The 23,425-nt window shown below is 54.6% G+C and overlaps 1 protein-coding gene across 7 annotated transcripts; it reads left to right on the forward strand.

Annotated features, from left to right (window-relative positions):
• The first annotated feature begins 374 nt into the window (after positions 1–374).
• LOC311600130 (receptor-type tyrosine-protein phosphatase V-like) lies at positions 375–23,139 on the forward strand. Of its 7 annotated transcripts, none has more exons than XM_084786461.1 (37): positions 375–478; positions 1,071–1,230; positions 1,536–1,659; positions 2,848–2,925; positions 3,186–3,254; positions 3,661–3,709; positions 3,931–4,203; positions 4,385–4,654; positions 4,842–5,105; positions 6,010–6,264; positions 6,363–6,608; positions 6,703–6,978; positions 8,383–8,655; positions 10,358–10,621; positions 10,804–11,070; positions 11,619–11,900; positions 12,156–12,296; positions 12,563–12,773; positions 13,062–13,129; positions 14,998–15,124; positions 15,232–15,279; positions 17,244–17,337; positions 17,435–17,525; positions 17,635–17,711; positions 18,836–18,970; positions 19,589–19,711; positions 20,198–20,358; positions 20,493–20,628; positions 20,965–21,032; positions 21,163–21,250; positions 21,331–21,409; positions 21,502–21,578; positions 21,758–21,886; positions 21,997–22,113; positions 22,227–22,390; positions 22,587–22,722; positions 22,944–23,139. In XM_084786461.1, exons 5-37 carry the CDS (start codon positions 3,198–3,200, stop codon positions 23,001–23,003), a joined length of 5,106 nt encoding a protein of 1,701 aa, XP_084642587.1. In that variant the 5' UTR covers positions 375–478; positions 1,071–1,230; positions 1,536–1,659; positions 2,848–2,925; positions 3,186–3,197; the 3' UTR covers positions 23,004–23,139. The 7 variants fall into 7 exon arrangements, with proteins under 7 accessions (XP_084642587.1, XP_084642590.1, XP_084642589.1 ...); XM_084786464.1 differs by having other exon boundaries at positions 1,564–1,659; XM_084786463.1 differs by lacking the exon at positions 2,848–2,925 and having other exon boundaries at positions 3,098–3,254.
• The last annotated feature ends 286 nt before the right edge of the window (positions 23,140–23,425 follow it).

Raw genomic sequence — 23,425 nt, forward strand, 5'->3', positions numbered from 1 at the left:
GGTGGCAGTGCCTAGACCCCAGCTGGAGTTGGGGAGGGGGTCACAGCAGGGCCAAGGTCTTACCCCACTTGAGTCTCACCTGTGGCCCTGTGGTCAGCCTGCAATTTCTCCCTCCCCCTCTCTCCCTGATGGAGGCCTCCCACTCATCGGTCCTATTCCAGGGGCCACAACTTCTGTCCCCAGTGCAACTGCAATTCCCAGAAGTCCTTGTCCCTTGCAGCTCTTGGGGAGCCAGATGGCTGTCAGTCCCCAGAGACAAAGGCTGTCACCCTGTAACGTTGCAGGGTGCTCTGGATGGATGCGGGGATGATGGCGAACCCCTAGGATGCTAGGTGGCTGTTCCCGATCGCCTCCATCCTCCTCAAATACCGAGGCAGCTACTCTTTCTCATATCCCTACAAGCCTGGGCTTGTCCTTGGTGGTGTAGGGGAGACTGAGCTCACCAAGCAGGAGTCGGGAAGAGACCCAAGGAGACAGGGTGAGTGAGGCAGAGAAGTGCTGCTAAGCCAGTGCATGAAGGTGGGGGCACCCCAGCATAGCCCAGGCTGCGCCTCTGCGACAGCTGTCTCAGGTGCCCCTCCCTGCCCCAGTTTTCCTCCTGCTACCTTTTCGATGCCTGCAGAGGTTAGGACTTTCCTACACCACTCATCACTGGCGGAGAGGACCAACAACAGCACAGGGGAACCATGGCTAGGCTAGCCTTCCCAGAGTGTCAGGAAACTAACTGCCCTGCTCTATGCCTGGTGCCAAACTCACTGTCCTGGCAGAGTGACTTCAAGCTGAAGGAGATTCCTTTTCTTCCAAGGCCAGGGCCAGAGGGATGGACACCTGTCACACAATGGCCCCTTTATGGCCTTGATACAGGCTTATGCATACTGTTAGTCCCCCTAACACACAGCACGTCACTGCCTGCCCTCTCTAGCTCCCGTGCTGACTTCCCTCAGCCTGCTTAGTAGAAGCTGGACCTTCCCCCTTTCCTGGTGACCTTCCCTAGTTTGTGGGAGGGAGAGGGGGCGACTTGTTCTCTTCTGCCTGGTAATTATCTTGCTTTGGTGTGGGGGATGCCCAAGGCCTGGCTTCTGGCTGTGGGAGAGCAGAGGAGGAGCCGGAAGAGCAGCCCACAGCAGCTGCCGGGAGGGAGCAGGCTAGTTCGCACTTGGAAGTTGGGATGGCAGGCCCAGTCCTCTGTCTTCCTCTCCCTCCTGACCAGGCTCACTCCACACTGAGACGGTAGGCTTCAAGACCACGGGGTTTTCTAGGCAGGGGATGTGGGTTTGTCTGTGGGGGTGGCTGCTGGGGAAAGAAAAGTTACATTTTTGCTAAATAGAGAATCTTGGCCTGGGGGTGGGCGGTGGGGGTGGGGCAGGGGTTTCTTCCTTACTCTCTTCTGAGCCTATCTCTCACCCCCAAGGCTGCTTTAACAGGGTGAGGCTGGTAACTGGGCCTCTTCAAGGCTGGGTCTGTAGGACTAGTTATGAAGCGTGCTCTGTCCCTACAGGCCTCTCTTTCATAGGACCCCAACCCTTTACCCACAGGTGGGCACTTTATGTCTCCTCTGTTCAGAATCTGAGGTAAAAGATGCTTTCATCTCTCTCAACCCATCCTGGCTGCTCACAGAGACTCCACTAGAAGAAACAGAGGGAAGTGTCCCCAGGTGAGGTAGGGTTGGTGAAGGACCAGGTTAGGGCATTTCCTCTACATCTTGGCCAGACTGAGGCCTGAGACTGCCCCCCTCCCCCGGCACACCACCACCACCACCACCTCCCTTCCTCACGCTTTCTCTGTTGCTAGCCTGCCTCCCTGCGTCTTTCAGAAGTGCCATGTATGCACATGTAGACACACACACTCACGCACACAGCCTGGAAAAACTGATGAGTCTGCAGTACTAAGTTTCCAGGACCCCATCCAGGCCGGTGGGCGGCTCTGAGGTTTGGGGCTGGACAGAGCTGTGGAGGGGGTGGGGCAGGCAGCTGCCCTTGATGCCAGGCTGAGGGAGGAGGCAGGCCAGGCTGGTTTCTGATGCAGGCCTGAGCTCCTTGCTGAAGCAGACTAGGAGTCTATACCTGTCTGTCTGTCTGTCTGTCTGTCTGCCTGTCTGCACAGCCTCCCACTCTCTTCCTGAGCTAGCTGAGTTCTGGGCTTCCTTCCCAGGCCTCAGAGGCCCTGACTCTGCTCCCTCCCTTCCCACGGCTGAGTCTGGCGCAAGAGCACCTGGGCCAGCTGCACCAGGTGGGCCCCTGGCGAGCCTGAGCCCTTAGGTTGTTGGCCAGACCCCAGCTGGGTCATTGGAAGGGCTGGGAGAGGGCAGGCTGGCTCCTGCTGACCGAAGGAGAAGAAATAAGGAGAGGGGAGAAACCCCCCCCCTCCAGGAATGTCAATCACTCCCAGCTGCTTCCCAGCACAGAGGACTTGAACTGGGGATGGGAAAACCTTTTGCCTTCTCTGCTCATTGGAGTCAGAAGTCACGGGTTCAAGTCCAGCTCCTTTCCTCACACGCATGGGACCTGAGGCTGGACTCTGTGGATGTCAGCTTCTTCATCTGGGCAGTTAGGGATGTGAGAGATGGGATCCAGGGGCCAGGCAAGCTCTAGACCCACACGCCATGGGCTTCTGTGCCTCTGGCTGCTGGAGCAGGTTAGGCAAGAGGGGCGACACACAGCTGGCTTACCTACCGCATGTATTCAGGACACACACCTACCTCCCCTCGTGCCTGCCTTGAAACCTCACCCCTGGAAACACTGTCTACCAGGAAGGCACAGGGGAGGGGACCAATGGACACCAAGCCCTCTTCCGGGGACAGCGTGGGGGGGGAGTCAGGCGCTTCAGTTCTGTGTGTTTGTCTGCAAGGCCACCACTCCTCAGTCTTCCACAAGAGCACAGGGCGGTTCTCCTTCCCAGAGAGCTGACTGCTGGCAGCCAGCGGAGGTGAGGGAAACAGAGGAAAGAGGTGGGCTCGTGGGCCACCCGAGAGCTGCTGTTCCCTTGGGGCCAGATGCTGTCTGTTTTTCCTCCACTTCGTAGCCTTGGCCAGACCAGGCCAGCGTTGGGGGGTCAGGATCTGCCGCCTGTCACCTATCCAATACTCCTCCCTTTCCAGCCTTGCCTGCCTGCCAGCCAGCCACCAGGGCAGGGGAGGGTGAGGGGGTCTAGACCCCCGCCTCTGCCTCCCAATTTTGACTCTGCAGACTCCATCCACGATGAGGCTCTTGACTCTGTCCGCTGCCCTCCTCTGGCTCCAGGGCCTTTTGGCAGAGGTGAGGTGGGCATTGGGGGTGGGGTGGGGTGGGTGGACCTGTTCTCTGGGGGCATGTCTAGGCTTCCTACCTCACTGTGGGGCTCCACAGCTGGTCCGCATTATGGTAGAGGGAAACTGCTTCCTTTCCAACCCAGGCCAGCACAGAAGCGGGAGGACAGATTGCTTCAGCCTTGTCGGCTGCTGGCTACTGCCCGCTGGCTGTATGGTGGTGCACTTTTGGGAAAGGCCTCTTCAGCTGTGTGTGGCAGGGGTGGGGGTGTAGGAGGCAGGGGTGGGGGTGTGGGGGGCAGACACAGAGGGAATTTTTCTTTCTGGTCTGGATCCTTACTCCATGGGCTATCCCAGAGGGCTGGGCTGCAGAGGCTTCTGCACATCTGCTTCCCCTATTGCTGTCCTTCCTACAGGAAGATGTGTGTCCATCTCTGGAAGGGAGCCCAGACAGGGAGGGTGGAGGTAGGTGGAGAGAGAGAGAGAGAGAGAGAGAGAGAGAGAGAGAGAGAGAGAGAGAGAGACAGAGACACACGGGACTCTGGATGTGGGCGGTGGGCGGGTCATCGGGCTAATTTCTCCACCGGACTCTGCCTCCCCCTCGCCCTCCGTCCTGGGTCTTGCTTTCCTTTTTCACGGCAGAAGGGGTACGAGGTGACTGAATGCTTGCACCCCTGTCCCCTAAGGCTCACTCCTGAGTGTGAACATCAGCAGCCAAGGAGGACCTACCAGCCTGTTTCTGAGCTGGCTAGCTGCAGAGCCAGGTGGATTCGACTATGCCCTCTGCCTCAGGAGCTTGAACACCTCAGGCGCTCCACAAGGGCGAGAGTTCCGGGCTCACACAAATGAGTCCAGCTTTGAGTTCCGCGGCCTGGTGCCAGGGAGTCGCTACCAGCTGGAACTGACTGTTCTAAGACCCTGTTGGCAGAATGTCACGGTTAACCTCACTGCCCAGACAGGTACGAAGCCAGAAGGCTGAGGGGTGGTGGTGGTGGTGGTGGTCTTACTTGGGGTTGAGGCAGGAGATGACAGCTGCTCTAGAGGACTGGTAGTAGGGTTCAGAGAAACCAAGAGGGGGCGCCTCTCAGGATGATGAGCCCTTTGCACAGACCCTGGTGCTTCTCTTGACGTTTGGCACAGCCCCGTCAGTGGTCCGTGGACTGCAGCTGCATAGCTCTGGGAGCCCAGCCAGCCTGGAAGCCTCATGGAGTGACGCCCTCGGGGAACAAGACAGCTACCAGCTTCTCCTCTACCACCTGGAATCCCAAGCTCTGGCATGTAACGTCTCTGTGTCCCCCGGCATCCTGTCTTACAATTTTGGCAACCTCTTGCCAGGTAGTCAGTATGTCTTGCAGGTTATCACCTGGGCTGGCAGTCTCCAAGCGAAGACCAGCATCCACCAATGGACAGGTAAGGTGGGTAGCTGGCCAGGGACCCAGGTAGCAGCTAGAATGGGGACTTGAGAATGATGCTGAGTCTGCAATGTGTAGGCAGTGTGTCCCAGGTTTCTGGGATCCCTCCTGCTACAACTGGTGCCGGCATCTTGCTCCCGAGTCCTTCCTCAAGGCTGCCTCTGCTCTCTTCATGTTTCCTGCAGAGCCTGTGACTCCAGATCGCCTAGTACTACGTGCCTTGGATACCAGCAGCCTGCAAGCCTCCTGGAACAGCTCTGAAGGGGCTGCCTGGTTTCACCTGATGCTCATAGACCTTCTAGAGGGCACCAACGTGACTGCAGTGCTCAGACGAGGGGCCTCAAACCACACCTTCCTCCGCCTGTCTCCAGGCACACCTTATAAGCTGAAGCTCTGTGCTGCTGCTGGGCCTCACCAGGTTGTGGGGCCCAATGCCACCGAGTGGACCTGTGAGTGCTTAGGGGACACAACAGAGGCTCCTCCATTTTCCTCTGGCTGAGTAGTGAAGAACAGGGCTCCCCCCTCCCCTCCCCACCCCCAAGGCCTGGAAGGGTGTGCCCCTCTGGATGATTTGTGATTGGCAACTGCCTGAGGAAACGGCAGTGGTACTAATGGTTAAGATCCATTGAACCCTCTCCAGATAGGCTCTGAGCCAGCTACTTTCTGGGTATGGCTTCACTGGATCCCCAAAGAGCCTGATAAAGGTCTTACTCTCCTGTGTTGCTACAGGCACAGAGGTACAGAGAGAGCCCAAATCATACTGTGTATATATGTGGCTGACTCTGAACCTCAGGCTGGGTACCTGTCTCTGCCACCATGATACCATGTTTTCACTCTGAGAAACAGCTGTGTGGTGGTTAACAGTTTTTGCTACCTGTTGGCCGCGTGTCTCTGGGCAAGGTGTTTACCTTTTCTGTGTTTTAGTTAGGCTTAGTGTCGTGGGAGGTGCTGTGTGTGGAATCCCCCCAGGCCAGGCTGGCAGGCACAGCTGTGAGCACTTGATGAGCTTTTGTATCTGTTACTGTTGAGTTGCCCGGGGTCAGTTGGTAGCTTCCGGCACTTGGCAGTCATTGGGATGAAAAATGAGGCTGTTAGGCAGGTGTGGTGGTGCACACCTGTAATCCCAGCACTCGGGAGGCAGAGGCAGGCTGATCTTTGTGAGTTCGAGGCCAGCCTGGTCTACGAAGAGAGTCCAGGGCAGTCAAGGCTGTTTCACAGAGACACCCTGTCTAGAAAAACAAAAACAAAAGGAAAAGGAAGCTGCTAATACCCAAACATGAGGCCGGCAGGTACGTGTAGTGGTTAGTGCACAGAATGGGTTTTCTTACCTTCTGTATTTACCTGTTTCCTTAGATCCCTCCTCCCCGTCTGGCCTGGTGCTGACTCCTTTGCGTAACGAGCTCTGGGCAAGCTGGAAGGCAGGGCTGGGAGCCCGGGACGGCTATGTACTGAAGTTAAGTGGGCCAGTGGAGGAGACTACCATCCTGGGCCCTGAAGAATGCAATGCTGTATTCCCAGGGCCCCTGCCTCCCGGCCAGTACACTTTGGAGCTAAAGGTTATAGCTGGACCTTATGATGCCTGGGTGCAGGCCAGTTCCTGGCTGGGTGGTGAGTCTGGCTGGAGTGGGGCTCAGGCTGGGAGCCTGTGTAGGGGAATACCAGTGTCCTCACTTTCTGCTTGCCCCCCTTCCCCACTTCTCCTCCAGAATCTGCTGCGCTTCCCAGGGACGGTCCTGGTGCTAGACTGTGGCTAGACGGACTGGAAGCTACTAAGCAGCCTGGGAGGCGGGCACTGCTCTATACTGATGGTGCCCTAGGCCTCATCGGAAACATCTCCGTGCCCTCTGGTGCCACTCACGTCACTTTCTGTGGCTTGGTACCCGGAGCCCACTACCGGGTGGACATTGCCTCATCCATGGGAGACATCACTCAGAGCCTCACAGGCTACACAAGTGAGTGCGAGCATTTGAAGTCCTTCAGGCCTGGGCCTAGCGGAGGTGGGCAGAAGGGATCACAGGGCTCCTTGCCCAATTTTCCCTTCTTCAGGTCCCCTGCCACCGCAGACACTGGAGGTCATCCACAGGAGCAGCCCATCTGACCTGACTATTGTTTGGACTCCGGCACCAGGGCAACTGGAAGGTTATAAGGTCACCTGGCATCAGGATGGCAGCCAGGGGTCACCTGGAGGCCTTGTTGACTTGGGCCCTGACATATCCAGGCTGACTCTGAAGTCTCTGGTACCTGGCTCCTGCTACACTTTGTCTGCATGGGCCTGGGCTGGGACGCACAGCTCTGCCTCCCGGAAGATCCACAGCTGCACACGTGAGTTCCTGCCCTGCCCCCTGGAGGCTGCCGAGGGCAGTGCAAGTGGCCTTGTATCCTTTACCTGGCTCTTCTCCATGGTGAAAATGGAGGCCTTTCCCCAATCAAGCCCCAGGCTACTTCCTGTCTCATGGCTGGCTAGCCATACCTACCCATCAGTGTGCTCCGTCATCCATCCACCCATCCATATATTCCTCTATCCTTTTATTCATCCTTCTTACGAATATATATTTAATGCTTCTCAATTTTTTAGGAATGAGGTTAAGTGCTAAGGCTAAAGATTATGAACAAGGCCAGAAAGGAAGACTGACAAACATGGTTCATATGCCAATGATGTAATGGTTTAATACATCATATTATAATAAACACAAAAGTATTAGTAGGAATATGCATGATGTATTAATTTGAATCACACAAAAACGGTTTTCTTAGCTGGGCACTGTGGCGCATACCTTTAATCCCAGTGCTTGGGAGGCAGAGGCAGGTGGATCACTGTGAGTTCTAGGCCAGCCTGTTCTACAAAGGGAGTCCAGGACAGCCAGGGCTGCACAGAGAAACCCTGTCTTGGAAAAAACAACAACAACAACAACAACAAAACCAAATCAGGGCTGGAGAGATGGCTCAGTGGTTAAGAGCACTGGGTGCACTTCCAGAGGTCTTGAGTTCAACTCCCAGCAACCACACGGTGGCTCACAACCATCTATAATGAGATCTGGTGCCCTCTTCTGGTGTGCAGGCACACATGCAGGCAGAGCACTGTATACATAATAATAAATAAATCTTTAAAAAAAAAAAGAAAAAAACCAGTCAAACCAAACCAAAAGCAAACAAACAAAAACAAAAACACAAAACAAAACAAAAAACAAAAAACAAAAAAACAAAAAAAACCAAACCCCTAAATACCAAAAAAACCTGTTTTCTTACAGATTAAAATGGCTGAATATCAGGACTAGTATGTGGCCTAACTAGATCTTTTCGGATTTATAGAAGGGACACCTGCTTAGGGAGTCAGAACAGGGTTCCTAGAGGAGGAACAGGGGGATGAACTGAAAAAGAAACCTGTGTGGCTAGGCAGGGTGGATGGCGGGCCTAAGCTGGCCAAGGGCATGTTGACAGACAGCATATTAAACCCACCAGTGAATGATTGCAGCGTGAGGCCCTGAGGAGCGAGAGGCAGGCCCCTGAGCTGGCTATAGTGTAAGTGAAACAGACATGTGCTTAGGGAGCCAGGCAAGAGCCAGGCGTGGTGCAAGGGGTAGGTTTTGGGCCCCATCACTGCAAGAGATTTTCTTGGGAAATCAAGACAACAAACTCAGAGCCTCCTGGAAGTTGGGACACTGGGAGCCTTGGATCTTGTTTGATGAGGGTGAATTCGTATTATCCTATCTCTTCCTGTCCTCCAAGGCCCTGCTCCTCCCACCAACCTGACCCTGGGCTTTGCCAGGCAGCCTGCAGCACTGAGGGCTTCCTGGAGCCACCCACCAGGTGGCAGGGATGGCTTTCAGTTACGGCTATACAGGCTGAGGCCCCTGGCACTGGAGAGAGAGGAGGTCCTACCTCGGGAGGCCCAGAACTTCTCCTGGGCTCAGCTGGCTGCAGGCTCCGAGTTCCAGGTACAGCTGTCTACCTTGTGGGGGTCGGAAGACAGCAGCAGTGCCAACGCCACAGGCTGGACACGTGAGTGCCTCACCCTCACTCTCCTTCCCCGGCCCTGTGGGCTCCCAGGGGCTCTGAGCCCGTGAGTAGGAAGCTAGGCTGTCCGTGGGGTCTGTCTCCGGGCCTGAGGCACCAGGAAGCTCCTCACAGGCCCCTCTAGGGATGTCTATGTTTGTGCTCTTGCACAGTGCCACACTGATTTTTTTTTTTTTTTTTTTTTTTTGGTTTTTTGAGACAGGGTTTCTCTGTGTATCCTTGGCTGTCCTGGACTCACTTTGTAGACCGGGCTGGCCTCGAACTCACAGCAATCCTCCTGCTTCTGCATCCCCGAGTGTTGGGATTAAATGTGCACCACCACCGCCCGGCTAAAATGTTTCTTTCTTTCTTTTTTTTTATTTTATTTATTATGTATACAGTGTTTTACCTGCATGTGCCCCTGCCCTCCAGAAGAGGGCGCCAGATCTCAGTATAGATGGTTGTGAGCCACCATGTGGTTGCTGGGGGTTGAACTCAGGACCTTTTGGAAGAGCAGGCGACGTTCTTAACCTCTGAGCCGTCTCTCCAGGCCGCCACACTGATTCTTGAGTTGCCCAGCTCTGTAGCCTGGCCTGGGCTGTGACCCCTTAATAACAATAGTCACAGTACTCACGAGGCTCCTTGCGTATGGTCCTACTCATGTTCTCTCATGTACTCACTGTGACAAGATTAGGAGCTTGACACTTGTGGTCACCTCGATTCAGAGGTGCAGGAACTGGGGCACAAGGTGAAAAGGTAACTTTTTCTTAGCCTTACGAGCAAAGTTGGGACTTTTGTCCAGGCAGTATGAACAGAATAGAGGCTCCCTGCCACAGCCAACCCCCAACTCCGCATAGCGGGGGGATGGGGGGGATGACGACGCAGAAACACAGAGGTACAGAGTATATGGCAAACACCCCACAAAGAGTCCCAGGGCCCGCAGATCTGGGTTTGGAAACCCCCTTTCACACCCACTTCATTTCTTGGGCTTGTTTAGCCTGCAGAGCTGTTGGGGGCCGGATGAGTAGGTGGAACCTTCCCAGCACAACCTTCTCCATTATGTGGACTCTCCATGCCTGCCTGTGCCTTCCATTTGGGCTTTTGTCTTTCCTCAGGGGTACTAGACTTCCCCCAAGGAATGTGAGGCCTCAGACATCTGGGGATACTAGGAAGAAGTCTGGCCTAAAAGCCAGGGAACCCGGCTTCTAGCTGCGGCTTGGCTCTGAGAACAAGTCTTTGCTCTCTCCTAGCCTCAGTTTCCCTATCTGTAAAGAGAGGTGTTACTAGTTACTGTGTGGTTAGACCACGATCATAAGACTCCAGATCCCAGGCTTTGAAGGTGGATGAGGCAGTGCCTAGGCCCAGATAACCATCTGCTGACATGGGTTTTCAACCTCTTTGGCTGTGGGGCCTGGGGAGGACCACCCATCACTCCTAGGATGCTAAGCTTAGCTTTGACTTCCAGAGGGAGGCGACAGGGCCAGAATGAGCGATAAACTTTGAGATTGTTCCCCGTTGCCTAGGATACACGGTAGGTCTGTTTTCAGAGTCTAGTCAGAGGCTTTACCTGCTGCCCGGAACTACACTGGACTCAGGCTCTGGGGCCAAGGATGGAAGGAGCAGGGATAATTCTTTTTTTGGAGGTGGGGGGGATTTAATTTAGATGATTTCATCTTTATCTGTGCCCTTCCACTTGTTTTCTCTGCAGCCCCCTCAGCTCCCACATTAGTAAATGTGACTAATGAAGCTCCTACCCAGCTCCGAGCATTGTGGGTCCATGCTCCTGGGGGCCGGGACCGTTATCAAGTGTCCCTATACCTGGAGGGTACCCGGGAAGCCACCAGCATCATGGGACCCAAGGCAGACAATGCAAGCTTTTCGGGCTTGACTCCTGGCACTAAGTACGAGGTGGAAGTCATCTCCTGGGCTGGGCCTCTTTACGCTGCAGCGGCCAGGGTTTCTGCCTGGACATGTGAGTAGGGTGTGAAAAGGCATCGAGGGAGGAGACGCCTGGACACATTAGCTCTACTTTGAGTCCCACTTCTCAACTCCCCACCAAAGGCCTTGAACGAGGTCAGCCAGCCCCAACACTGTGTGAGGCATTCTCAGGCCTAGGGCCAGGGGCCTGGCTGACCTGCTACCTTCTCTCCACAGACCCACTCACACCCAATGAGTTGCTCGTGTCAATGCAGGCAGGCAGCGCTGTGGTTAACCTGGCCTGGCCCAGCGGTCCCTTGGGGAGAGGGACATGCCATGCCCAACTCTCAGATGCTGGACACCTCTCCAGGGAGCAACCCCTGTCACTAGGCCAAGCTCACCTCGTGTTAAAGGATCTGACACCAGGGCATACCTTCTTGATGACTGTGACGTGTCGGGCGGGGCCGTTCCAGGCCTCCACTCACCCCGTGGTGCTGTCTGTGGGTAGGTTTCCTATCTATCTTAGGTTCCCTTAAGACCTGTGGGTGATTGTTGGGCGTGGTGGTGCATGCTTTTAATCCCAGCACTTGGGAGGCAGAGACAGGTGGATCGTTGAGAGTTCAAGGCCAGCTTGGTCTACAAAGTGAGTCCAGGACAGCCAAGGCTACACAGAGAAACCCTGTCTTGAAAAAACAAAATCCAAACCAAACCACCCCCCCAAAAACAAAACAAAACAAAACAACACCAAGAAACCTGCGGACATCTTAAGGGAGGCTGGTATGCCTGAGAAGCTTTGCCCTTCCACTCTGAGTTGCCCTCTCCTCCCAGGCAGATGTCTTGCCCACCCTGGCCTGGTTTATGCCTCCGATGCCTCTCCCGATGGGCAATGATGCCCCAAAAGACAAGCTGTCTCTCTGTGAGGCTGGTGTCCCATCCGTGGGCATAAATGTCAGCCCCTCTGTGCCCCCCCCTGGTTTTGAGAGTCCCTGGACCAATGGGACCCTCTTAGAGAACACTGACGCCTACACAATGTAAGCTTTTTGTTCCCTCAGAGCCTGGCCCTGTGGAAGATGTGCTGTGCCAGCCTGAGGCCACCCACCTGGCCCTGAACTGGACGATGCCTGCTGGAGACGTGGGTGCATGTCTGGTGGTGGTAGAGCAGCTGGTGGTAGGAGGGAGTGCTCGGTTTGTCTTCCAGGTCAACACCTCAGAGGATGCTCTCCTGCTGCCCAGCTTGATGCCCGCCACTTCTTACCGCCTCAGCCTCACTGTGCTGGGAAGGAATAGGCTGTGGAGCCGGGCAGTCACCCTGGTGTGCACTACTTCCGCCGAGGGTAGGCAGTTCCCACCGTTTCCTGTTCTGTCCCCTGAGCCTGTTCCTCTGCTGAGCCTGGCTGCCTGGCGCTCTCCTTGCCCACAGCCCCAGCCCCATCCTCAGACCCCTGGCTTGTATTTGGGAGCACCCTAACCCAAGAGCCCTCCCAGGCCTTACTTAATTGGTCACTAGCCATTTGTAGAGGAAGGCATGGCCCGGAAGGCTGATTGTTAGTTCTGGGTCAAGGTCTTCGTTTTCCCTTCTCTGTCTCTAGTTTGGCACCCCCCAGAGCTAGCTGAGGCCCCCAAGCTGGAGCTGGGGACAGGGATGGGTGTGACGGTCACACGTGGCATGTTTGGCAAAGATGACGGGCAGATCCAGTGGTACGGTATAGTCGCCACCATCAACATGTCATGTGAGTTCTGGGCTTGGAACGGTCAGGGCGAGCATGGCTGTGCAGGCAGGGGCAGAGTGGGGACTGGGGTGCCCAAAGAAATCGGGGGGGGGGGGACTGGATGAAAAGCTAATGCCAGGGCCAGTCTGTAACAAGAAGGGGCTTGACGGTTATTGAGGGTAAGGCTGGTGTGAGATTGTGAGTGGGGGTACATATTAGAGATATCGGGGAGCCTCCAGACTGACCTACTGCTCACCTTGCTCTGCCTCTTGTCCATTCCTCCTCAGTGGTTCGGCCTTCCCAGGAAGCCATTAACCACACATGGTATGACCATTACTACAGAGGACATGACTCGTACCTGGCTGTCCTGTTCCCAAACCCCTTCTACCCAGGGCCTTGGACTGTGCCAAGATCCTGGACAGTGCCCATGGGTACAGAGGACTGTGGCCACACCCAGGAGATATGCAATGGGCATCTCAAGCCAGGTTTCCAGTATAGGTAAGGGCTAAGGGCCGCAGGGAGGGCAGGGAGTTTATTCTAAACTCCACTTTGTTAAAAAGAAGTGGGGGATGGGTTCTTTTGGGACCCTCAGGAAATTCAAGGCTCTCCAGGTTCCTATATGCTCCCAGATCAAGCCAGAGAAAAGGGAAAGAAGCCAGAGGTGGTCCCTCTTAGGGTGCTGGGGGGCAGGCTGTCCAACCTGGAAATAGGACAGGAAGGAAGGTAGCGTCGCCGTACTCGGCAAGGATTTCCTTCCCAGGATAAAGTGTCGTTTCTGTGTCCCAGGTTCAGCATCGCAGCCTTTGGTAGGCTCAGCCTTCCGGAAACCATCATCTCCTTCTCGGCCTTCTCAGGTAGGCCAGGCGCCTCTTCCTCCTGCCAGACACTGGAGAGGGAGAGGTGCTGACATCCCTCTTGGGAGGCGCCACTGCATTCAGAGGTGGGAGGGACTGAGCTTGTGCCTGGCAGTGTGTTGGGTACCACGATCTCAATGACATGCTCTAGACTTCAGACCTGCGATGGGGGGCTCTGAGCAAGCGTGAGAGAGGCAGAGAGACCCTGAGGGGGTTGCTACCGTGCACAGCCCCTGGCGTCTTCCCGCACCACTCTCTGCAGCTGGCTACTCCCAGCCCCACTGTGTTCAAGAACAGCTTTGCTCTGAAGGAACGTTAGGAGAGTCTCCAATGGAGCCAAACAGTATATATAACTTAGAATTTCCTAGTAGGTACATTGGAAACTAAAATGAAAGAGGTGCCTGGGTGTAGTGACATATGCCTTTAATCCCAGGTCTCCCACCCCCTCAGGAGGCAGAAGCAGGCAAATCTCTAAGCTCACCTTGGTCTGCCTAGTTCCAGGCCAGCCAGGGCTTTATGGTGAGATCCTGTCCCAGCAAACAGCAAACAAACAAACAAACAAGCATCAGAGTAAACACAATAGAAAGAAGGAACACAGCTGCGTGTGGTGACATACCAATAATCCCAGCACTCGGGAGGCAGCGGCAGGTGGATCGCTGTGAGTTCGAGGTCAGCCTGGTCTACAAAGTGAGTCCAGGACAGGCAAGGCTATGCAGAGAAAAACAAACAAACAGACAAACAAACAAAAAGAAAAAAGAAAAAAAGAAAAAGAAGGAAGTAACATTTACTTTTAGCAACTGTTTTATTTAAAGCAGAATATTTAAAATTAAGTTAATGTCTCAAAATTAAAAAGTGAAGCCGGGCATGGTGGCGCACGCCTTTAATCCCAGCACTTGAGAGGCAGAAGCAGGCGGATCTCTGTGAGTTCGAGGCCAGCCTGGTCTACAGAGTGAGTCCAGGACAGCCAAGGCTACACAGTGAAACCTTGTCTCGAAAAACCAAAACAAAACAAAATCAGAATTAAAAAGTGATTGAGAATCTGGGGGTAGGATGCTTGTCTTCCTTGGATCCCTAGCACTCAACAGATGAGGCCCCATGGGCCACACAGTAATCCCAGCACTTGCAGGGTGGACGCGGGAGAATCAGAAGTTCAAGGCCATTGTCAAATATTTGGTTGGAAGTCATCCTGGAATACTTGAGGCTGTCTAGAAAAGCAAAGCGAAAACCAAGCAAATGAAAACTACTGAGATCTTTCTTTTCTTTTCTTTTTTCCTGAGCCTTCGGCCTCTCATGTGTTCTCAGCGTGTGTCACACAGATCTTAAATTAGCGTAGCTACGCTGTGGGTGCTCGAGTACCCCATGTGGCTGCTGGTCATTCCAGCAGCTGGCACAGTTCTGGCCAGGCCTTCAACCCCGTTCCTCTTGAAGGTGTCGGGGAGGAGAGCAGGGCCTGTGGGGTGTGACCAGCACTAGGAGGAAAGCTGTCTGTCTATCTGTCTTCACCAAGCTCCAACCCCAAACAAATATTTCTGGGCTCTGTTTGGTATCTGGGACTTCTGGGAGCTTGGAGAGATACCACTGCATTCTCAGAACCTTCCTGATGCTGTAGTGGTTCCTCTAATACAGTTCCCCAGTGTCGAAGTGACACCCCCCCCAACTGTAAAATTATTTTCATTGCTACTTCATAACTGTAAGTCTGATACTGTCATAAATCATAATGTAAATATATGATGTGTAGGATATCTGATGTGCAAAGCCAAAGGGGGTTGTGCCCACAGACCTAGAAGGCCCAGGCCCAGGAGAGACTGGCATGGCTTGCAGGCTCAGCTGTAGAGTTGCCGTGTCCCATCGTGTCTTGTCTTCCCCAGAGCCCCAGGCCAGCTCCTCACTGGCGGCAGTGCCCCTGACAGTTATGGTGGGGACTGCGGCCGGCTGCATCCTCATTGTGTGTGCGGTGCTCTGCTTGCTGTGCTGGCGGCACCTGAAGGGACCAAGGTGAGGAGGAGGAGGAGGAGGAGGCAGATGGGACTGGGAAGCTCCGTGGGACTGGTCAGTCGACTGTGACCCTAGCTTGTCTCCCATTCGCCTCTCCGCTGTCACAGGCCAGAAAAGGATGGCTTTTCCCATGAGATGATGCCTTACAACCTGAGGTGAGTGCGGTGAAACATGCTTCCCGAGGATGGGGCTGCGGCAGCGTGGCCCTACAGTATAGTGTGCGAGAGGCTCCCTGGCATTGCACTAGACAGAGGGCTCTAGACTCCACTAGCTCTACCCCCAGCTCTCCTCAGGCTTTTCAACCACTGCCTCTCTTCTTTCAGCTCTTCTCCTTTCTCCTCCTGTGCAAGCCCACTGTAGAAGTCAAGGCCTTCAGAGTGGGCCTCTGACGAGGTAGCAGGCCAGTAGCAGGCCAGAGACCCAGTGAAGGGTCTGAGGGATGTGCTGGCAGAATTCCTCTTAGTGGGGACAGGTCAGCCTTGGTTGTATTAAGGCTTTTAATGGATTGGACAAGTGATGCTCACCTTAGGGAGCATCCTCTACGTGATCCGTACTGCTGTTACTTTCGAAGGGCCAAAGAGGGCTGGAGAGATGGGTAAAGCATTTGCTGCGCAAGATCGAGGGCTGGAGATTTGGTGGTTATGGCGGCCCCCCTGTAGCAGTGCCCCCTGCTACTACAGGTAGTAGGGCCTGAGGAGCAAGTTTGCTTGCTAGAATAGCCAAAGTGGATCATTCTAGATTTATTGGAGACTGGATAAGGTGGAGAGCGACTAAGAGTGATACCTGATCTCAGCTTCATGTGACCACACATTCATATATGGGGGTAAAAAAAAAAAAAGCTGGGAGGTGGTGGTGACTGTAGTCCCAGTTCTCAGAGGCAGAGGCAGTCAGATATCCGAGTTTGAGGCCAACCAAGTCTACAGACCAAGTTCCAGAACAGCCAGGGCTACACAGAGAGTCCCTGGGTTGGGGGCAGGGAGTTGGGGGAGGCAAAAGGTTAATTTGATTTAAAGAAAAATTAAAAAGTCTGTTAGATAAGTTAAGTGTTAATCTCACCCACAAACTGTTAGTTCACAAGCCAACCTGCTAGCCTGCTAGCCAATCTGGTCGGCTCTAGGTTGCTTAGCAACCTCTGACATCATCATCCGCAGCCTGCCACCAGGTGTGTACTTGAGGCACCAGATATAAAAGCACAAACTGCCACCTTATTTCTCTCACCTCTCTCTCTCTCGCACTCTCTCTAAGGGGTGTCCCCTTTCCCTTTCTCTCTCTCCCACTGTCTCTCTGTCTCTGTCCCTCTCCCCTCGTGACCCACGCAGGCCCTAACTCCTGTCCCCTTCCCTTCCCCAGATAAATCCCTTCATATCAGATCAGTTTTGTGGCATCTCATTCTTAATGATAACAACATCTTCATAGCAACATCCAGAATAATGTTTAGCTACAATTCAGGAGCCATATCCGAGCCAAGGTGGGACATATATCAAAGTGCCCCACTCCCCTTTTCCAGTCCTTGCCCACTGGCTTTCTGATAAGCCATGTGGACTTAAAAAAAAAAAAAAAGAAGAAGCAGTTTGTCGAAAAATATGTTAGAAAAGGCAAAGTGATAGGAATTTAAAATACACTATAAAAGATGAAGTAAAAGCTGGAGAAACTGCATGGATTGAATCAGGCCAGATCTCTTTTCCTTATAGTGACTTCCTGTTGAATTGACCCCACATAGGCTGTGCTCTAATTCAGCAGTAGAGTATTTGCCTACCATGCGCAGGCCTTCGGTTTGACCCCAGTATGGCAGAAACCCCTGAACAAACCAACAAACCATCCACTGTATCCAAAAGCCCTGACATACATATATGTGCACTTCCTGCCTCTGGCCTGTGTCCCTCACCGGTCCCCTCTTTGATCAACCGTGGCTTTGTGGGCCTGCTGGGTCCTAGAGAAACTTTCTGATCTACACAGGGAGGGCGGGGCATCCTGGGGCATCCCAGGTCTGCATGTCCAGTGCCTGCCTTCCCTGTGGCCAGATTGTGCAGCTAGCTTTGCACCTGTCTCCTTGCAGGGCAGGGCAGGGCAGGGCTCTGCACACCCAAAGCTGGGGTCTATTCCCTTCCTCTTCTGCCAGGCGGACCCATCGGCCCATCCCTGTCCATAGCTTCCGGCAGAGCTATGAGGCCAAGAGTGCACATGCACACCAGGCTTTCTTTCAGGAATTTGAGGTAAGTCCTGTGCCATCCTGGGCTCCGAGGAGGGAGGACCAGGACACATCCTCATGCCTGCTGTGGGTGAGATGGGTCTGCCTCTGCAACTTCATAGGAGCTGAAGGAGGTGGGCAGAGAGCAGCCCAGACTAGAGGCTGAGCATCCTGCCAACATCACCAAGAACCGGTACCCACACGTGCTGCCCTGTGAGCAAATGCCGGGAGTAGGAGGGAAGAACGGGCAGCGGGCTAGAGCTTGGCCCTACGGAGGGGCCACGTGTCCTGCTTCTGAATGTATATCATCTACTTTCTGCAGATGACCACTCCAGGGTCAGGCTGACCCAGCTGGCAGGGGAACCTCATTCTGACTACATCAATGCCAACTTCATCCCAGTAAGGGCTACCTCCGGGCCTAGGGGGCGTTCTTGTTGGGGTTCTGCAGGACATGGTCCTGTGCTAGCTGACATCATTGTCCAGGAGTATCACCTGTTTCTTTAGGGTCATCTGGCAAGTGTTTTGGGAGGCCCACTGTGTGCCAGGCTCTATACCGGGCCCCCAGGAGGCAAGGCTGGCTTAACCATATACATATCTGCAGAGCCCATGGTGTGTGTATGGGGGGGGGGAGAGGAGATAGAAAGGGGCAGGGAGGGGAAGGAAGAGAGAGAGAGACAGAGAGAGAGAGACAGAGAGAGAGAGAGAGAGAGAGAGAGAGAGAGAGAGAGAGAGAGAGAGAGAGAGAGAGAGAGAGAATTTTCCTAGTGTGACAGGTGCTAGGACAGAGACACAAGCCTGGTACTCAGGTGCATGAAGGAAAATTTGGTACACTTGAGTCATCAAAAAAGACTTTAGAGGAGGATGGATTTGATCTCTTGAAGGATAGGTGGGATTTTGGTAAGAGATCAAAGGAGAGAAGGGCATCCTGGGTAGAAGCATGGAGAAAACAGCCAGGCTGGGATGGTGTGTGTGTGTGTGTGTGTGTGTGTGTGTGTGTGTGTGTGTGTGTGTGTGTGTCCCCAGTGGAATGTAGAATGAAGTGTCAAATGGTGAGAGGTGAGTTTGGATTGGATGAAGGATAACTTTGATGGAATAAGCCTGAAGGCTCTGATTCCGTCTGCCCAGCAGTGGCAGCCATGGATGACTTCAGCGTGCGTGTACACACACACACACACACACACACACACACACACACACACACACACACACACACAGAGCTTGGCTTTAGGAAGGTTGCTCTAGAGCTAGGCATAATGGCAGACACCTGTAATTCCAGCACATGGGAAAGCTAAGCAATCTCTCTGGGGTTAGTGAGGAGGGTGGCTGGGGAGTCTGTTCTTAGCATGTTGGGATCTTGTATTTTTATGCACGTTTTTTTCACACTTTCCAAGTGGGACATGGGTCACCCTCCATGATCACTCTTCCTGTGGGTCATACATGTGATTATACCCATTGCTGAGTATTTGATGGGCCCAGGTGGCCAAGACACTGCCAGGTAACATGCCTCGAACCTCACACCTTAGGGCTACAGCCACCCACAGGAGTTCATTGCTACCCAGGGGCCTCTCAAAAAGACGCTAGAAGACTTCTGGAGGCTGGTGTGGGAGCAGCAAGTCCAAGTCATCATCATGCTCACTGTGGGCATGGAGAACGGGCGGGTGAGTGCCCTGCAGTTTCACAGAATGACCACCAGGTGGCATACGTCCGCCATGCAGGAATACCCCCTCTCTCCATCTTGGGTTGGGGCAAGAACAGGACCTGGGAGTTGGTAGGGAGTTCTCAGGATCACCTAGGATGACGAAGCAGGGGGAAAGACAGGGTTTGTGAGTTCCTGGCTTGATTCACTTCCTCCTGGTCACTTACTCTAGCAGTGCAGGAGCATAGAAGCCTCATTCTCTGTAAGCCCATGGCCACCTCTTCTGTGCTGTGCATGTGCAAGGCTGGTCTAGAGCAAACAGAGGTGGCTGAGTGTGTTTTCCCGTTGAGGCAATGAGGAAAAGGCAGATTCTTCCTAAATGGAGACCATCTAGTTTTCTAAGATAGCCAAAGCCAACACAGAGTCCTAAGGGTACTGGAGCCCACTCAGGGGAGGGAAGCTTCTGGAAGAAATGGCCCCAGAGCTGGATGGAGGCAAAGAGCAGAATTTCATTAGAGTGGCAGGAACCAAAAAAAGATGGGTGGGGCTGCTTGCGCCTGGATGCAGTATGGGACAGCACTGAGGAGGCTTGATGTGACACTGTGCTGTTTCTCCTTACACCCCCCCCCCCCCACTCTAGGTGCTATGTGAGCACTACTGGCCAGCCAGCTTCACACCTGTCACCCATGGCCACATCACCATCCACCTCCTGGCTGAGGAGTCCGAGGACGAATGGACCAAGAGGGATTTCCAGCTGCAGCACGTGGGTGCCCAGGGGACAGGGCTGGTGGCAAGGACGCTAAGGCTGAGACGCTCCTCTCCTGCCCCACATGGCCTGTTTCCTGATGAGGGCCATAGCATGTGCGGAAGGGGTCAAAAGACACAGCGAAGGTCAAAGACCGAGCCAAAGTCATACTGATGCATAGAAAGAGCAAGTTCTGCTGCCCTGTGCTCAGCTCAGAGATCCCCGGCCACACCCTTATGGTTATCCCAGGCTGTGAAGGTTTAGTGCAGGAAAGCCAGGGATTAGAATGGCCTCTCTGCCTGGCTGTCTTTTGGAGGTAGAGATCAGTCAGGAGACTAGAGGAGGGTCAAAGGTCCACGCCGTGGCAAGGACATGGGTCCCATATCAGTGACCATCAGTTTGAAGACCTCTGCCCTTGAAGAGTTGGTGAGGGAGGTTCCCGGGTAACCCCAGAGGGGCCCCAGGATTAAAAAAATGAGCACAGTCCTTCTCCACCGTCCTCAGGGTGCCCAGCAAAGACAGCGGTGGGTGAAGCAGCTTCAGTTTACCACGTGGCCAGATCACAGTGTCCCCGAGGCTCCCAGCTCCCTGCTTGCTTTTGTGAAACTGGTACGGGAGCAGGTGCAGGCCACTCAGGGCAAGGGACCCATCCTGGTGCATTGCAGGTGAGGACGGGTGGGGGTAGGGGGTGGCCCCAGGGTGCTCCCCCCCCAACCTGACCTTGAGTCCGGGAAGGGCTCTGGCTTTCTAGGAGCCCTGTCCTTCCTATACTTAGCTCTTTGGGGGCTGTCCCCTACAGTGCGGGCGTGGGCCGGACGGGCACTTTCGTGGCCCTCTTGCGGCTACTACAACAACTAGAGGAAGAGCAGGTGGTTGATGTGTTTAACACTGTGTACATGCTGCGGCTGCACCGGCCCCTCATGATCCAGACCCCGGTGAGGGCCCCATGCACCGGGCTGGGCAGCTTAGACCCAAAGGAGTGGAGGAGGGTAGATGGACCCCCATGGGAGCATGGAAACAAGTTCCCGAGGGCATGCAGAAGATTCTCACTTTCCTCTCTCTAAAAGGAGAGAAGGAACTGGCCCCCTCCCCCCCCCCCTGGATATTGTGGACAACTCAGGGAAAGTTCCCTAAAGGCTCTGCAGTCCCACTTGCCATATCCCTGCCTGGTGGGTTGGGGGCCAGGACCATCCACCTCCCCGCCCCCTCCCGCCTCTCCCCCACCCCCTACAACCAAAGCCACTTAGCAGGCTAGTACCCTCTCCCTGCAGAGTCAGTACATCTTCCTGCATAGCTGCCTGCTGAACAAGATTCTGGAAGGCCCCTCTGACGCCGCAGAGTAAGTCAGCTACCCCTCAGGTCCAGGCAGGTGGACACTGGTGTCGCGGTGCCTTCCCACTAGGTGCCCAGATCCCGCCGACGGGCAGAGGCTGGACCACCAAGTCATTCCTCTTTCCTCTCTCCTCCAGCTCCGGCCCTATCTCTGTGATGAATTTTGCACAAGCTTGTGCCAAAAGGGCAGCCAATGCCAATGCCGGTTTCTTGAAGGAGTACAAGGTACACTTGGGGCCAAGGAGCGAGTGACCATGGAGCACAGTTCTCCCTGCTCAACCTCACCAGGTTTCTCTCTTTCCCAGCTCCTGAAGCAAGCCATCAAGCATGAGACTGGCTCTCTGCTGCCCCCTCCTGGTTACAATCAGAACAGCATTGTCTCGGGTGAGTCTCACTGGATACAATGTTGGGTAGGGTGGAGGACATTGGTACTGGAGAGACGCCTGGCAGCCCTCATCCACATCTTCGTCCCCCAGGTGATCACCCTCAGGTGCAGCTCACCCTGGTGGAGGAGAGCCCTGCTGATAACATGCTGGAAGCCTGGCTCTTCCCTGTGAGTTGACGCCGATCTTGCGGCCCCATTACTTGCGCTCTCTCTCTGACTTTTTGGGCTTCCTGGGCTGGAGCCGGAGCCCTGGTGGGGTGGGGGGTGGGGCGGGGCGGGCTAACTGTACAGCTGGATGGTCAGGGTGACACCGTCATCCCTGGAAGCCAACAAGCTGTGCTCTGCAGGGTGGGCCGTCTGGTCGCGACCATGTGGTGCTGACTGGCTCTGCTGGACCAAAGGAGCTCTGGGAACTGGTGTGGGAGCATGGCGCCCGCGTGCTGGTTTCCCTGGGCCTGCCTGATACCAAGGAGAAGGTGAGGGGAGTGGAGGGACAGGATGTGTGGGCTCCAGGGGCGGGACAGGGAAGGGAAGAATATGTGGCTGAGACTTTGGAAGCTGACCGAGAGTCCTGATTTGGTCCTAGCCGCAAGACATCTGGCCAATGGAGACGCAACCTGTTGTCACAGATAGGGTGACGGTGCACAGAGTAGCCGAGAGCAACACAGCTGGCTGGCCTTGTACCCTCTTCAGAGTCATACATGTAGGTGTTGAGACCACAGGATATTGCGTGGAGGGCTGTGATAATGAGATCCCCATGGTGGCGTCCCTCTGTCACCATCCCCGCCAACGGTGTTGATCTTGCCCTTGTTCCAGGGGGAGAGCGGAACTGAAAGGCAGGTTCAGCGCCTGCAGTTTCCATGCTGGGAGTCTGGGTGTGAGCTCCCAGCAACCACCTTACTGCCTTTCCTGGATGCTGTGGGCCAGTGCTGCTCCCAGGGCGAGAGCAAGAAGCCAGGGACCTTGCTCAGCCATTGCAGGTGCTGTCGACAGAGGCCATGTGTTAGCTTGGGTTATGGGTCAAAGGGGAGTCTCCCAACGCTGCCATCTTCGCTGCTCCATCTCCAGGGATTTGGTAGGGCTCTAGCCTGACCAATTAATCAAGTACCTCGCATTCTTTCCCAGTCCTTAGAACTAAATTTGGTTTCCCCACGTCTAACTCTGGGTCAATTACAGCAAGGGCACACACCAGCTGGGCACATTCTTGGCCATGGAACAGCTGTTGCAACAAGCAGGGACTGAGTACACCGTGGACGTCTTCAATGTGGCCCTGAAGCAGTCACAGGCCTGTGGCCTCATGACCCCAACGCTGGTGAGAGGCAAACAGGGAGGGGCTTGCTGTGAAAGGGATAAAGTCAGGCAGGTTCTGGTCCAGCGACAGATGACTGTTAGGGTTACACCATTTAGGCCACCACCAGGTGGCGCTGTGGACCACCATGCTCTGCCCAGATGGAGTAGGGTTTGGAGACCCCTGAGAGCCTTCCTCAGGTTTGGGCAAGCAGGTGAGGTACCTTGCCTGTGTCTACCCCCCAGGAGCAGTATATCTACCTCTACAACTGTCTGAACAGTGCACTGCTAGATGGGCTGCCCTGAGCTGCCAAGTGGCCTCTGCCCTGCTAGGCATCCTGTTCCTGCAAATCCACCGAGGCCTGGCTTCCCCGGGAGAGCAGATCCACCGGGACTCCTGCTGTCACAAGGCAGAGCCAGGGAATAAAGGTCCATGGTCACACTCACGGTTGTGTTTTGTTTCTCTAGTCTTCAGCTGGAGGCAGGGATGGCAGCTGGGGCCTGGGTCTAGCTGAGCCACCAGCTGACCTGTATCTGGCATGCTCTTGCCTTTCCCCCGGTGTTCCCTGTCCTCAGACCTTCTGCTTTACCAGTGTATTCACACTTAAGCCTTTCTACCCCTAGCATCCTGAGATGCTGAACCCCAGAGCTGCGTCCCATTTATTCACTGTTTGCAACCCCAACTGTGTAGGAATTATCTAGTTTTCTACTCTTCGTCGTCTGCCACC

Source organism: Acomys minous (assembly GCF_964271855.1).
Source record: "Acomys minous genome assembly, chromosome: 1".
NCBI classification, from domain to species: Eukaryota; Metazoa; Chordata; class Mammalia; order Rodentia; family Muridae; genus Acomys; species Acomys minous.

Coding starts and splice junctions, on each gene's coding strand:
- LOC311600130 (XM_084786461.1), top strand. CDS start 3,198: ATGAGGCTCTTGACTCTGTCCGCTGCCCTCCTCTGGCTCCAGGGCCTT. Junction 5,106..6,009: donor CAATGCCACCGAGTGGACCT/GTGAGTGCTTAG, acceptor CTGTTTCCTTAG/ATCCCTCCTCCCCGTCTGGC. Junction 21,887..21,996: donor TGCCTGATACCAAGGAGAAG/GTGAGGGGAGTG, acceptor ATTTGGTCCTAG/CCGCAAGACATCTGGCCAAT.